The sequence below is a fragment of the Lepisosteus platostomus genome, chromosome 2, assembly GCF_059453375.1.
Source record: "Lepisosteus platostomus isolate fLepPlt1 chromosome 2, fLepPlt1.hap1, whole genome shotgun sequence".
NCBI lineage: Eukaryota > Metazoa > Chordata > Actinopteri > Semionotiformes > Lepisosteidae > Lepisosteus > Lepisosteus platostomus.
Window position 1 is genome coordinate 29,989,930 of NC_142612.1, and position 16,253 is coordinate 30,006,182.

At 38.5% G+C, this 16,253-nt stretch overlaps 1 protein-coding gene across 5 annotated transcripts in view; it reads left to right on the top strand.

The window, feature by feature from the left end:
* Positions 1–16,253, top strand: part of pcca (propionyl-CoA carboxylase subunit alpha) — a 189,861-nt gene that overhangs the window by 153,769 nt on the left and 19,839 nt on the right. The window contains exon 22 of one of the 5 annotated variants that reach the window (XM_088604521.1): positions 15,812–15,886. The exons of the other annotated variants lie outside the window; for them this stretch is intronic. Coding sequence (XP_088460647.1) covers positions 15,812–15,871 — 60 coding nt within the window. The 3' untranslated portion in view covers positions 15,872–15,886. Of the gene's footprint in view, positions 1–15,811; positions 15,887–16,253 lie in introns of those variants that run through there. 5 annotated transcript variants of the gene reach the window in all.

A 16,253-nucleotide genomic window follows, 5' to 3' on the forward strand; every position in this document is an offset into this window, starting at 1 on the left:
CAGTTGCCAATATTACACCTAGTCCTCCTAGTTTTAATATTGGAACTATTAAAGACAGCTGCTTAGAACAAGTTGAGTGAGGATACTTAGTAATATTTACTAGTTCATGTTTTACAGATTATATGATCTCATTGTGACATATACTTTTCTTTTGGCCTTTTGGAACTGCAATGAGAAGTTTTAACATGAAATATGTCAATAAGAAGCTGTGTAGAACCAAGTATAGTTCTTTCTAAACAAGATTTAATCGTTAGCTACTGCTATTTTTCTTTTAATTCAGTCATCTTCATCCCAGGTTGTATTCAGTTTTACATATATGGGACACCACCAGCTTTATACATTTTTTATGGTAATAGAGCTTTTGCATTTTTTCTCTGAAGAAAATATATTTTTTTGCATTAAATTCAACCTTTAACTTTAAACTAAGATGCAGCAAACATGTCTTTAGTGGAGGTTGTAATTAGAAATTAAGATGTACCACACTTTAATAAACTTTTTTTAAATTAGAGTTGATTACTTAATCTTTGTCTGCATTATTATATTACCCCCTGTCTCTGTCTTTCTCTCATATTTATAGTGTATTGTGTTCCAGGCCAGCAGAAAGCCATGGGATTTCCTGTTAGAGTCAGCTAACGTGCAGGGTTGCACTCATTCTCCATTAACACTGGATCTCAACACCAGTGGATCAGAGCATGATCTGCATTAAGAATAATACACCAGCCTGGGGTCAAAGCTTAATTATATTTCTACTTCTGTCTCAGGCTCCTGTTCGTATTTGAATGGATGAGTATTAGTTGCACGTCGGTATTAAGTGCTAATCAAATCAGAGATTATCATTTTACACTGTTTTACCCAAAGAGCATGGCAAGTGCAAAGGAGGCATGATAAACTTAGAAAAACTAGCACATACCTGCCTCACCTGCATCTGAAGTGCAGTGAAGGGATAGCCATTTGCTTATCTTCTCAATATTCAAGAAAATTGATTATTGACTGTGCATTTAAATAATCTTATGCAAGCATGCTTCCTTAAACTTCAAGTCCATATACACAGTCTAGGCTGTCCTTAATAAAAAGAAAATAACAATATACAAACCAGATATTCTGAAAATCTAGTGTTGTTTTCAGTGTAATGGAAAATATTTCAAACAGATGAATGCAGTCTGAAATTGCAGTCAGTGTGATAATGGGCTTACATATAGCTGTATTTGAAAACCTGTATTCATTAAAGAGGGGGTTTAAAATATTTTAATAAAATTCTAGCAAATTTAGATATGGTAGAATCGCTCTGGGCTAAGTAAGTAGTATCTGTGTTATGCTTGGTTCTACTGTATGTTCCAAATTCTAAATATGCATTCTATGTTCCTTGAAGCCTGGGGGAGATAAAAAGAAGCACAGTTTTAAGCCATCATACACAGTTTGGCTTTTACATCACAAGCTTAAGGAAGGAAGCGGCCTGGGTTTATGCTTTTTGAAGCAGTCGTGAGCAACAGATACATATACGTGCAAAAGCATGTCAAGATTAGTGAAAGCAAGTTGCCTGACAATAAAAAGCTGACTCCTTCTGAAAGGTTAACACATAACACTTTTTCTTATATCTTTTGGAATGAAAATTAGCATCCCCTGTTTGCTAAATACAGCATAATTGCTCAAAAGGAATCATTTCCCCTTGCATTTCTAATCGCGTTGAATCAAACCACCCCCTTTGCAACACTGTCACGCTAGTCAGTTTACCTCAGAGAACATCTTTTTGCAAAGGCCGTATTGTTTTGACATTTTCTGGTTGGTAGTACAATGGTTTAAACTGCCTTAAACAGACCCTATTTTCATTGGCTCCCTATTAGAAATAACAGTTTTGATTAGATTGTGTGATAATGTTTCAGAGGTCTACAGTGTAGTGTCTATAACTAAAAGTCAGTAATCCCTAAATATGTGATCCTTTAGCAGCTCATTCTGAAGAATAGTCAATTACAAAACATACTTTCGATTTTGGACTGCATTTATACTATTGTGTAGACACCCTCTGCTTTGCTTGTGGAACTTGTCATGATTCTTTTAGGGGCTTGTTCTTCCCAATTTTGCCAAAACCCAAACTGCCTGAGGCTCTGAAGGCTCTCTGTTATGGATGCTTCCAAGGTGACCGTAGCTGTTAATGTAGCACAACTGTATAAGGGCCTCAAGGGAAGGTGAGTCCTTACTATCTTCAGTGTCCTTTCTGTATCCTTCACTCAGGTGTGCCAGACTTTTTCAGGAGAGCTGCAGGGGTGATCCAGCTTTCTATAGGGGTAACCACAGGGGTGCAAATATTTTGGAAGGACAGTGTAAAGCTCACTGTCAGTTTTCCCATTTCCTGTCATCTTTGATTTATAAAAATAAGACAAGAGCTTTGGTGTTTTGCAAGCCATGGCACATGGAGATAGAATTTTCAAATGCTACAGGTCAGCTCAGGGCTCTCTTTAGAGATGTGAACTCTTGTTTCTATTACAGGTGACACTACTAATGCTGTAATGCGCGGAAGCTTGGCAGTAGTGACGAACAGTTCTAGATGCTTAAAAATTCAGTTATTTCAACACCCATTTTGGCACTTTCTAAGTAGTTAAACATGAGGCTGCTTTTCTTATTTAATGTCTAATTATCAAAAACAAATAATAGCTCTTTGTATGAGCCAGAATGCTTGAAGTATCAGTTTCTTTTTAACTTTAAGTTGAGCTTTAACTTTTATTCTTCACTTTTATTAATGGCTCTGTACTTCTTGGGTAGGGGGCCTTGACATCCAGTTTGTAATGCTGTCTCTCCTGAAGCTGGAAAAAAATACTGTTGTGATACAAAATTCCAAAGCAAAACCCTGTCCTTTGGATGAGGCATAAAATCGAGGTCCTGACACTCTGTGGTTGCCAGGTTGCTTCTCGAAAAGAGTAGGGTTGTTACCTCGGCGTCCTGGCCAAATTTCCCATTGGCCCTTACCAGTCATGGCCTAATAATCCCCATCTCTGAATTGGCTTCATCACTCTGTTCTCTCCTCCCAACTGACAGCTGATGTGTGGTGAACGTTCTGGCACACTATGGTTTCCATTGCATCATCCAGGTGAGTCGCCATTACCTGTAAAGCGCTTTGTGTTGAGTGTCCAGAAAAGCGCTATATAAATGTAAGGAATTATTATTAGTTTTAGTCATTTTTTCCCTGATGTGCTTTTTAATTTTTTGTAAACATTTAGAATTGCCAATTATTTTTCTTGTTGCACCCACCCAGTTTTGGAATCTCCGTGTGTCCATTTTTCAAACCTTGCGACTGCACACGGGGGAGACTGAGGAAGTGCAGGCCGACTCCTCTGACCCACTCATCGTTTAACGCATCACAAGCAGCACAGCCTGTCCTGAAACTGACTGGAGGAAAGGCGCAAATCTGCGGGTGCCCCAGAAGGCCACAGGGGGTCTCTGTGTTTGCTGAGAGAGCTCTGGCTGACTGTTCCAGCCCTACCATTGGCAGCACTTAGCCAGTTGTTCACCCTCGTTTTGGGAATCCTGTCTAAGTCACAGGCTCAAACTCGAACCAACTTTCGGGCCAAGTGCCTCTAGCGGTTTTAGCCATTCGAGAGGCCCCTCGAGGTTTCCTTTTTCAACAACTGCTTTTGTTTGGATTCTGTATGATTTCCAAGGCCCACACAGTGCTGGTGATAAAGCCGAAGTATGCACATACTGTGGCAGTTGAGACTGTCTGAGACAGTTATTGCAGTTCTGTCAACCATTACTTGTAATGTTTTAGTGCTTAATGTTTAATGCAAGAAACACGATTGCAGAGAATTTTCAAGTTTACTCCTGGACATTCTTGACATACATTCTAATCAAGTTTTTCTGTACTGTCAAATTGTGTGTTATTGTTAATACCCTATTATTATTAGCCCTGATTAGCAAGCAGTGCTGCTCAGAAGATTCAAAAGGAGTAATACCCTAATGTCACCTGCACCGATGACCTGACTCTTGAGATACCCTGCCATTGTAATAGACACCTGACCAAGGATGACTTATGTAGCCGCCAGTGTTGTTTTAGCTTTTATCGAACTGCTGCTTGCAGGGAGAACAATTAAGAGTGTCAGTTTCAACAAAAAATAAAAACAAAGGGAAAAAGGAAACAATTCGTTCACAACAGGACACAACGCGGCAGAGGATAACCTGTCTTCAAAGATTTTTGCTTCGAGTATTATGATAGTTTAGAAATGGTCAACTTCAAAGGCCTGTGCTGCAGTGACTTGAGCAGCTTTCCTGCTATTCTTGTATGCTGGTTCATGGTTGCTATAAGTAGCCCGTATCCTGTCCCCTGTAGTCTCAGGTGGTTAGTCCTTTGTTTGTATAGCTGAGGCTGTTGCTTTAATAGTTTTCTCTGTGTTTCCAGGCTGTGTGGCAGCCCTGATTAAGCTAAGAACAGTACAGCGATATTCTCTCAGTAATGGACCCAGGCTTCTCACGATCCTTTGACACTCAGCAGTTATGTAAGCAGTGCACAAAGGTCATAGGACAAGGTTAACAGAGCAACCCTAGGTCTTAAATTAGGACATTTTTCTTCTCCCCCTTTTTTCTTTTAAGACGCAAATTAATTTTGAGACTTTTTTTCTAGCCTCAGTAAATTACAATTTGTAAATGTTAATTATGAAGCATATGAGAAGGAAAAAAAGAAGAATAAAAAAAGGAACAGTAGAGGCAACTTCATTTACTGTGTCCTAATTACACCCCGCAGGTCTTTTAGAGTCTGCAGGGGCTCATATAGTGTGCGATTCTCTGTGCTGCTGTATTTTCAGAATAAAAAAACTGAATTAGAGAACATGAAATGGGTCAGAGATTAAATATTTTCTTTACACTGGTAATTAAGCCTTTATCAGTCTTGGGAAAACCTATTACCGTTTGCACTGGTAGATGTGAAACTAGATTTATTTCATAGAGCACATCTAAAATTACTAATTGTTTTGTATGTCTTTTAATGTGCGTTGGCTTGTGTTGGAGCAACTTCGTGAAACGTCTGAATTTGCTGTATGGTACTTATGGTGTGCTGTGACTATAGCAGTATGCAACAGCTACATTTGCCATTGGAATCTTTTCCAGCAATTGTGCTCGTTTCCAAAATACTAGAAAGCGTACGAAACTAAAGCACTAGAACAGTACATTGTGACAGACAACCTCAATGTTTAAATGAATAAAAAAAGCAGAGCATTTGTTGACAAGATGACAGTAACATTTGAGGGCCTGCTGCCTGTGAACCACAGCTTTTCCAGAGTACAAAACAGAAGAATTCACACATTGCATGAACAAAAGAGGAAGCAGCTTTGTTACATTAAATAAAAAAAGCAGAGCAGAGGAGATGGTTAATATGAAAACAAAAAACAATATTAATAAAACAATTATGGTCTTTCCAGAAAGATTTTGGATGTATTAACAGTTTACCTTTAGCCATTTGAATGGAGGAGTGACACACCAGAAGGATGTTTCGGCATCATAGGTGGTTAATGGGGTTGGGGAGGGGTGTGACTACAGAGAATGCAGGAAAAAGTACAGTGCAGTGTTTATACCTTTGGTATCAAAAATTCTTAAGAAAGCAAGATTGCCAAAATTGCAACAGTGATGTTTTTTAACACATCATAAACAGTAGCTCACTAACATCATAGCTTTCTGTACATGTATCAAAGCATAAAACTGAATTGCTAACAATGTATGTAGTAGTCAGTAATATATTTCTGTCGCTCTCTTCCTCGGCCTGGCTATTCCCCTTTCATTGAAGTGAATGTTTACCTTTAGCTGTCTTAAGCAGGCAAGCCAGTGTTGTACACTGAAAGGCACACATGTTCCATTGTTCGGCCTCCATGGTTAATTGCAAGTAGTCTCTCCAGTTGGGTCGTGAAAGTAGCACTTACTTCAGTAAATTACCTTTGTGGTGTAATTACCTGCTTGTTAGGCAGTTTGTGGTCACCTGTCAGCTCAGGCCAGTCCAGAATGTACCTCTACACCTGCACCATTGTTAACCACACACGACAGCAGCAAGGTGGCTTCCCCCTAATTACACTAAACTTGGTCTGCCTTTCCTTTCCTCTGAACTCCAGGGTTATCATTCCCATTAATTACAGCTGCACTTTGATTGTAAGGGCAGGGAAAGTGTTCAAAATTGCTTCTTGTGTGGTACAGGCAGCACACAGCGCCAGACTGTTTATACAGTAACAGTTCCATGACAGATAGCCTTGAGCTACTGCACTCATAAGGTATTTCACTATGACAGAAACATTACTGCAGTTATTTGCTCAGGTCACCACTGTTGTGACTTTTATCAGATACCTACGGTTTAATGGGCTTTGGTTTAATGGACTTCGGATTTAACAGACATTCCTGGCAATAACAATGAAATGCACAAATAAAACAAAGTGACAATAAATTGCATTGCCCAAAAGTGTAAATTCAGTTGCTTACAATGGGTGTTGTTTTTCATACTCTTTAGCACATTTTATTCACCATAGGTATGATACATTGAATCAAGAGCTTGTATATTAATGAGAAAAGGCACAGGACCAATTGTCACTGACTGTGTTGATTCCAATTGTTAAAAAAAATAAGTGAAAACATCCAGTAAGTATGTATACTGTATGTGTTTCTCATAATTGTGTGTTTTCAGGCTGAGAAAACATCTTTTCATTAATTGACAGACATCTGGCAGTAACAGCCACCCCTTCCCCCTTATTAGTTTGTTAAACTGAGGGTTTAGTGTACTGTATATATATATATAGAAATACTATTTATTAGTACAGCAGGTCTTCTTTAAACCATGTTGTGTGGTAGACTCCTGGAAGGACAATTCAAGTGACAGTAGGGATAAGTGCGTTATCTCTGGGTTCAGTTTTCATGGGCCAAACTGATTATTTAGTACCTGAGGGCCCGTCGTGGTACCCTTTTTCCATTTTAGGTCAGCTTGGGTTTATATTGGTTGAAACGTACTATCAGTATAGAAACAGTCATAGCACATGTTTATCACAGCCTTATCTGAATTGAATATTAGTGTATGAGTAGGGCCTTTAAGAGATGAGATCGTCCATTTATGTAAGCAGTTTCAAACAGATGTGAAATTGTGATAACCACAGTATACTTATATATGTCTAAGTATACATACAGGAATGAGTGGGGAGCTGGGGGTAAGGTGCAGGCTATACAGAAACAAGTATAGGTTAATTCTAATTCTGAAAAGTAATAAGAAAGATTAGCCTTTCACCTGCTGAGCCTTATTCCCTCCCACCTGCCGTATAATATAAAAAAATTCTGATAAGAAAGTACTCTTTTTTTCAGCTATCTTGTGTGAAGACCATTTTGCCAGCAGCCATATCACCCTGCAACTCACAACTGGCAACCCACTGAAGCTAAGCAGGTGTGAGCCTGGTCAGTACTTGGATGAGAGACCTCCTGGGAAAAACTAAGGTTGCTGCTGGAAGAGATATTAGTGGGGCCAGCAGGGGGCACTCACCCTGTGGTCTATGTGGGTCCTAATGCCCCAGTATAGTGACGGGGAAACTATACTGTAAAAAGGTGCCATCCTTCGGATAGATGTAAAACCGAGGTCCTGACTCTCTGTGGTCTTTAAAAATCCCAGGGCATTTCTCGAAAAGAGTAGGGGTGTAACCCTGACGTCCTGGCCAAATTTCCCATTAGCCCTTACAAATCATGGCCTCCTTATAATCCCCATCTATGAATTGGCTTCGTTAATCTCTTCTCCTCCCCACTAATAGTTCATGTGTGGTGAGTGTAATGGCGCACTATGGCTACTGTCACATCATCCAGGTGGATGCTGCACATTGGTGTGGTTGAGGGGAGTCCCTATTACCTGTGACGTGCTTTGATTGGAGTGTCCAGAAAAGCACTATATAAGTGTAAGCAATTATTATTATTAATTATGTGCCCCGATTTTCTTTTGTTTGCAAAAGAAGCCCATCTATCCCCTTTGGTAGTTTGTAGTTAATGTCATAGTAGTGGCTCTGAGGATCTCATCCGGCTGCTTTGTTTGCAAGAAAGCAGGGTATTGGCTTCAACAACATGGCTATGCAGCTTATTCCGTGTTCCTACAACTCTTCAGGTCACTTCAGGTAACAACTCCTGAGTTTTAAATGCAGTTCCAAGTCATTTCCGTTTACAGACACTGGTTTATGTTTGTTGTTCATTATGAAGAGGTTGGTTACTGCCCTCAAATGGTTTAAGTCTTACCTCACTGATCGCTGTCACTTTGTCTCTCTCAATGGGTACAGGTCTGAAATTGGTCTTGTCAAGTCTGGTGTCCCCCAGGGCTCAATACTGGGCCCCTTGCTCTTCAGCATTTACGTGTTCCCACTTGGTCAGCTTTTAAGATCACATGGCCTCAGCTTTCATTTTTACGCTGACGATACTCAAATAAACATCCATACCAAACCCGACACTGATGTGGCTGTCTCTATTCTATCTAATTGCATCTCTGACATAAAAATTTGGATGACTCAAAACTTCCTTCATCTTAACTGTGACAAGACTGAAGTCATGCTTATTGGTACCTCCATCAACTTCGTAAAGCCAGTCCTGTAACCCTATCTGAAGATGGCTCTGTACTTGAGCTTCAATCAAAATTGAAAAACCTTGGGGTTATATTCGATTCTGGCTTAACATTCAACCCACATGTACAGCATACTGTCAAAACATCTTTTTTAAACCTTAGAAATATCACAAGACTACACCTTATGCTATCATTAACTGTGGCTGAAAAGCTGATCAACATATTTGTATTCTCTCGAATTGACTACTGCAATGCTCTACTCCCTGGGGTATCTAAATCTACTCTGAACAAGCTGCAGTATGTCCAAAATTCAGCAGCCAGAATCCTGACCAGGTCTAGTGCAAGTGTTCACATTACTCCTATCCTGGAGTCCTTGCACTGGCTTCCGGTCAAATTCCGCGTAGACTTTAAAATCCTCATGCTCACCTATAAGGCTTTACATGGCTTGGCACCTCAATACCTGTCTGAACTTTTATCGCCCTACTCCCCACCTCGCAACCTCCCCTCTTCAAATTCTGCCCTCCTTACTGTCCCCCAAGCCTGTCTACATTGTATGGGCGACAGAGCCTTCTCCTGCTATGCCCCCAAGCTCTGGAACTCTTTTCCCAAGGATATCAGAGAGTCACATTCTCTAAACTCCTTCAAATCCAGACTCAAAACCTTCTTCTTCAGAAAAGCCTTTACTTAACTGGTTCCATTCTTCACCTCTCTGCTCTTTTTAATACCACCTTCCAGGGTCTCCTCTATTGTTATTGTTGTATTGTTGTAATTATAATTGTGTCCTATCTTGTGAAATCTTATTTATTGTTGTAGTCTTCTTATTTATTGTTATTGTCATCCTGTAAAGCGCTTTGAGAAGCCACCTTTAAAGGCGCTATATAAAATAAAGTTTATTATTATTATTATTATTATTATTATTATTATTATGTTGACTTTGTCAGGGCCTTTAAGGATTTCAAATACTTGTATCAGGTTCCAGTAAAATGCATGTAAAATAAATCTTAGTCATAGCTGGGCTTTGGTCTTTCTAATGTGAAATAACATGGTAGTACTTCCTAGTATCTTTCAGTGAATGAGATGGTGGCTGTCAGCTTTTTTTAATGAAACAAAATATAAATCAAGGAACTTATTACTCTGGGGCCTTGTTGTGCAGTCTCCGCTCCACGAACGGCTATGCATGTTTGGGGTGGTGTGTTAGGACATGTTGCTTGCTGCAGAGCTTTCCCTCCACGCTGAAGCCACTGGGAAAGGTTCACAACCTAGCTTCTGGGGAAGGGCAGAGAGGGCGGGGGATGACGTCAATGAAACAGCACCTTCATTTTAAGTGGATTCTTGAAGCTCATTATAATATTTCTGGCACTAATCTGCTCTCTGAAGAGCTGCAGTAGAACTGTTTGCTGTTTCTGTTTGGCTGGTCCCTCTGGCTCAGTGCTGGTCTGAATCTGACTGACTTTAGGCAGTTTGCTGATGGCTCTTTCTCCTGGCACAGGATACTGTACAAACACTGACTTCCCAGCAGGGATTTCTATAAAACATACCTGTAGGCAAATTGAAAAATCTTTCACACTTTGCTCAGCTGCTCGGCACTTTGCTATTTATACCCGAGCAGATATCTCCCAAGATCATGGAGATTAACAAAACAATTTTTACTCATTAAAATACTCCCACAGGCTTCCATTTTCTGTTGATAAAAAGAGTTTGTTAATTATTTTACACCAAAAGGTACTCCAATTCTTCTGTCCTGTCTCTTTCAAGAAATAGGCATCGTGTGTTACTGATTCTAGCTAAAGAGAATTTCTCAGCTGTGAAAGTTTATCATGTTTTAAACATAGATATACATTTACCTTTTCAAATATTCATTGATTAGAAACATTATTTGCTTAGCAAACACCCATTGTCATGATGATTTAATTGATATGAAGTGATTATTAGTTGAAAGTACAATAGATGTGATAAGAATAATAATGAAAACATTTATGCTGCAAGCCTCTATATTGAATATTTTTAAAACAATATTTGGAGGAGCTTCATTATAAAATCTGTAGACGGCTTTTCATGATACATCATGAAGTATTTTTTGCAGTCAGAATTATTACAGCAGCAGTTATCTGTGTTGTACACACATAAAGTTTTTTATTCAGTCGGATTCAGAACCTTTATGCTTCTGGCCACCAGAATCTCGATCTTTTGCCCCAGAGTGTAGAAATTAAATAGTGTCTCATGCTTTCTCTGAACTTTTATTATCTGTCCCTCGGGACACACAGCAATGCTGACAGGTTGTCAATTAAATTTAGCAGTCCAGCTAACTGGAATATGCTTCTATCTTTGATAAGATTGCCAGCTAGAGTTTAACGCCCTTGCAACTGTGATTAATTGATTTCTTTTGAAGTAGATTGATTTTGTACGTTAGGTACTGTCCGAATGCCTACTCTTATCTGCTATTTCACTTGCTGCTGCTGAGAGTCGTGCCTCCAAGCACACTGTAATAACTAAGTGTTTTGCTTATTTTAGTAACACTTTATAATAAGTGTTACCTTCATCTATAGTAGTTAATAAATAATCTATTTAATGGTAATAATTGATGAATAGCAACTTGCTGTATAAAAGCATTACAACCATGGTATTCTTCATCGTTGAAGTACGAAATAGGATACTATTTGTGAAGAGATTTTAGGAGCATTGTCTTCTGAAATATGTGCTCTTATATGCAACTGCAGTATATTATGAATATATTATGTATATTATTAGAGAACAGAACTTGTGATGTAAATTGCAATTTAAAAACTTGTCATGGCTGTTTTTTTTAATGGACAAAAATCCCAGCAAATTCTGAATTTTTCTTCTATTAATTTGCCTGTTTTTTTTTTGACAAGGCCTAGTTTAAAAATTACCCAGCTCATCTGGGGGATCATAATTAGGGAAAAGTTTTTTACCTCTGTATTTCTGACAGGCAAAATCTTATATTAATCAATAAAGAAAGATCATATATATGTTTCTTTTATATGTAGCTTATATACAGTATATGAGTAACTTGAACGTTTTTGTTTTTATATTCGTAATAAGAGTGAGTTGATATCAGGAAGTGCAGAGCAATGCCACAGCAGAAGGGAAAGCCCAGATAACACATGCCCACGACCATCATTCAAGACTGGGTGCAGATGTTCGTGCAGAGCTGTCATATGTATTTAAAGGGAAACCCATGAAACGTGGGAAAATTAGATGGCTCCACTATTTTGGGGGTGCTGTTCTTGGGGCTTTGGAGTTTGCCGATGTTGTTTGTTTGCCTGTACTTTGTTTCTATGGTTTCGGATGTACAATGGTTTTTGCAAGGTCGTGACCACAGGTTAACTGATTTCAAGAGGAGAGTTTTGGATATCCTGGAAGAATAAATGGGAAATGTGCACTTCCCAAAACTCTCTGTGCCCCCCAAACATTTGATTTATGACCCCCCGTTGAGTAGTCCTTGATGGGCTATAACATAACTTCCACCTTTCTTTCTTCTGTTTGTCCAATGGGTATCCCACACTATAGATAGTTCATTATGTTATGTTCATTAGAATTGCATGACCTAATTAAGTCTCTTTCTGACATAGCTTTTATACAGCTATGTGAGTGGAACAAGAAACAAATTACAGTATACCGTCTTATTTTTTATATTTATTAAGCACCATAAATGTTGTGTTAAAACTATTTGTATATAGATTTTATAGACTCATAAAATGTTTTAGAGTCAACCCCTGTCTGAAATTACATAGAAATCTTATCTTCCGCGTGTCAGGATGAATAAACCTGTGTTCCATAAACTTAGCAGAACTATTTTTTTAACAAAGTACTGTTATACTGATATTTATTTTCTTAATAAATTAGTGAATACCATTTTCTGCACATTTGAGGTGGCAGTACTTAAAACTCTAAGAAATATTTTTTTGAAACAGGCCTTTTAGTTCATGCCTTTTAAAGCATTATTCTGTGCTAATGGTCAGTCACTTTAAAAGGCATGGGAAGAGCACAGGAATTGAATTTGAAGGGATTAGGGTTAGTGTGTGACAATTAATAAGTGGCTACAGTTCTGGGTCCAGATAGGGCTCTAAATGCCCAATGAGCATGTATTTGAGAGTTGCACCAGAGCCCTAACTCTTACCCAGCTTACCTTAGCTATTTGGTTTTGGTACAACAAAAAAAAGTTGCTGTCATGATCCAAAATTCTCATCTAAAACAAGACTATGTTAGTACATTGCCTAATTTACAGTATATTACTGTGTGGGAGCTCCTGTGTCTGCAGAGAACAAAATAAAGCTGTATTAATTGTATAAAGAACTGTTGGGTTATAAACTAGGGAGAGTTTTCCATTTCCTACTTTTCCATTTAAGTACATTTCTTTTGGTTCACGTTATTCCCATACAATGTTCAAACTAGATTTTTTCATCTGCTGGCCAAATCCCTGCTGCTAGTTACCGAGTTTGATGTGAATATATGTGATGTGAAAGGTATCATGACTCATATTTTTAACTGATTCTCAACAAAGCTGAAGGAGATAAGCATCCATTCTCTGCCATCTACAGTGCTAAGAAGTTGTAAATCTGATCTGAGTGTGATAGATATATGGTGTCCATTTAACCCCTCAGCAAAGGTCTGTCTTTTTTTTTGTACTAGACATCGTGTACTCCAGAATAGACTATATTTTCAACTCTCAAGCCCGTTTTTCTGTGACATACAATTACACATACTGTATGGCTATCAGTTCACCACATCAATTTTGACACGTCTCCACATGTAAACAAATATTACAGTTTCATGCTAAATTGCAGCAGTTTCGATGGCCCCTGTATTCAGTGGGGCAGAGTCATAGATTTAGTAAAAATTAATACTTCTATGTTTGCTTAATAATTTAGTAAATTTAGTAAATCTCACCTCAGAATATGCTCACTTTTTCTGAAATCATTTTCTGCATTGGAAATCAACCTTGTTGGCAAAAAGATTTTTTTGTTCAGACATCGGACTGAATTTCTTATAGGTGCTGTAGATCTAGACAGCACTATTATTTTAGTGGTAGTTGGCTTAGACACTGCTTAGACAGCAGTGAACACTTTGCAGATATTCCTGTAGTTAGATATGCACAGGGGATGCAGATTAATTCCACATTTCACCTTTCTAATTCTAAATTATACTTAAAGACTTTAAAACATATAATTATTTCTAAAATCGAATAGAGTTTTTCCAATCTCTTTGTTTTCCTCGTTTTACAGCAAAGGCAAGTCCTGAACGTAATTATATCTCTGTATAGGACAGCAATGGGTACATCATCTGGCATTAATACCACTCCTGTTTTAACTGATTTTTTTAGCTTCAGTTAGGTCACTTCTGCTTGAAATGATATATGCCATCATTAACAGAAGTTTGTCAGAGAAATGTTAATATTTCAATTTTAGCCCTTTTATTGTTAATACCACCATTGCATTAATGTAAAAGAAAAAAACAGGTTGCGTCAAGTGCTTTGGTGATCTCATGCTAGAAGGAATCTGGCAGGTCCTTACCTAGTAGTATGGCATACAGTAGGAGGACCTGCTCCCGTTAACCACCCAAACTATCAGGAATCTCAAGAGCCTGAGCTGAGGCTGGACCAAGCCCGGTGCAATGAAATCTTCCCCATATACGGTCCGGAACCTGCTGGCCTATGCAATTTAGTCTAAATCTTGACAGGGTTCCTTCAGCCTGAAGTTGCTCCCTAGAGAGCTCTCACCTCCTTTTCCAGTAGAATACTAGCTTCTCAGAGTTAGCAACCCCTGGAAAGCTCACTTTTTTAACCTATATCTAATCGTGAGTCAGCGGGCAAGAGCTAAGCTTTATCAGAGACTCACTTCAGTGCCAGCTCTAGAACTAACCCGACCTAAAGACTGACTTCACCATGAATCTGATCTCTAACCAAAAGGACCACAAGATGAGAGCCCTTTACCTGTGTTCTCTGCCTATTTATGAAGAAATCTAATTGCAATCATGTGCAGTTGATTCTTCTGGAAACCTTGTACGGTTTTCTGCATGTTTTTTTCCTAGAGCATTTCTCCCTCTGGTAGCGACTTGACATGGCAACATGTATGACTCTGAGATTCGACAGATTCGAATGCTCTGTTACAGAGATCTATATGACCAAATCAGAATACCAGGACCAGGCAGTCACAAGAACATAAGGCAGTTTACAAACGAGAGGAGGCCATTTGGCCCATCTAGCCTGTATGAGGTCCATGGATGTCATCCTGCTATTTCTTGGTGGCAACCAGGTTATTGGTTGACTATATGGCAGAGTATCTTGTACCATACTTGCACAACCCTTCGGGTAAAAAATGTCTCCTGTTAGGTATAGTTTCCTGTTTCTTGTTTATGTACAAGTAGGTATAGTTTTCCTATTTGTGTCCTCTAGTGGGTGTTTCACTTTATTTGGATGAAATCTGCTGGGTTGACTTCATCTTTGTCTTTGAGGCTTTTTAATACGTGCACCAGAGTCTTCTCCGGTCCAGACTAAAAAGGTTCTGTTCCTTAAGCCTGTCGATATCAGTCCTTATTAAAAGGCTTCTTGTGCCTTGCAATGTTTGTTTTCTCCTCTACATTATACAAATTTACAGACCTTGTATCCACCTGTATCATTCTTGCTTTGAATGCTGAGACTTTTGATCCTCTTAAGTGGAAATAAATATTCCTAGTTTATATGGATTTGGGATGAGATGTCATTAATTTGGATACAATTGTATACACCGACTCTTCAGCAATGGTGTTAATCGGCAGTTTGATTTTTCAACCGGTAGTGGTCAGGGATGCCCACTGTCATCTCTGTTGTTTGCCTTGTTTTTTATTCACAATACTCAACTTTACATGTTGTTGTATTCTGATGATACTGTATCTTGTTATATATAGTCACTTTCAATTTCTTTTCAGATTTTTATCTGTCAGGACTGTAGCAGATTATACAATGAATTGGACCAAATTCACATTACTTTAAATTAATAATGAATTTCTTGACACTCCTGTATCTTGGCATCCACTTTTATATTTGAACTCCCCTTTAGACATTGTAGTTAGTAGTTTTGGCCCCATAATTATGTAATTACAACATTGCTACTATCCTAATGTCTTGCAGGTGATTTTCATTTTGTTTTTCTAGTTTAGAGGAGGAAAAACATTCACTTTCTAGCAGGTATTTGTAAAGAGGATGGAATGCAGCTGTCCCGGGATATGGAAGCTCAATATGAACTACCAGACTTTTTTTCCCTTTTCACTTAGATTTCCACTGTAGTGTGTGTCTGTGGCTTCCCTTGGGGAACACGTTGCCTAGACAACTAGTGCATAATCTGCTGGATTTCGAGGTAAAACAATATTTGTTTACAATCAAAAAATTACATTATGTTCTGTTACCACTTTCACACAAAGCTATATCACCTGTTACTCCATAGAACAGGGATTTGCATGTTGCAGATGAAGAAATTACCTGGGACACTGTTTAAACAATATAAATATAGCTAAATTTTGTTTAAATCCTAAGCATTTAATTATTTGCTTACAGAGAGCATTAAACCCCTTTTAGGAAGAAACATGCCCTAAGTCTCTTATGTGTGCCCATTGGGTAGGTTTTGGGAGTGTCAAAATGGGGTTGATTGAAGCATTGTGGTCTCTCTAGTAACAATTCTGAGTATAAAGAATAGGTTTTCATGAGTCCTTCAGCTCT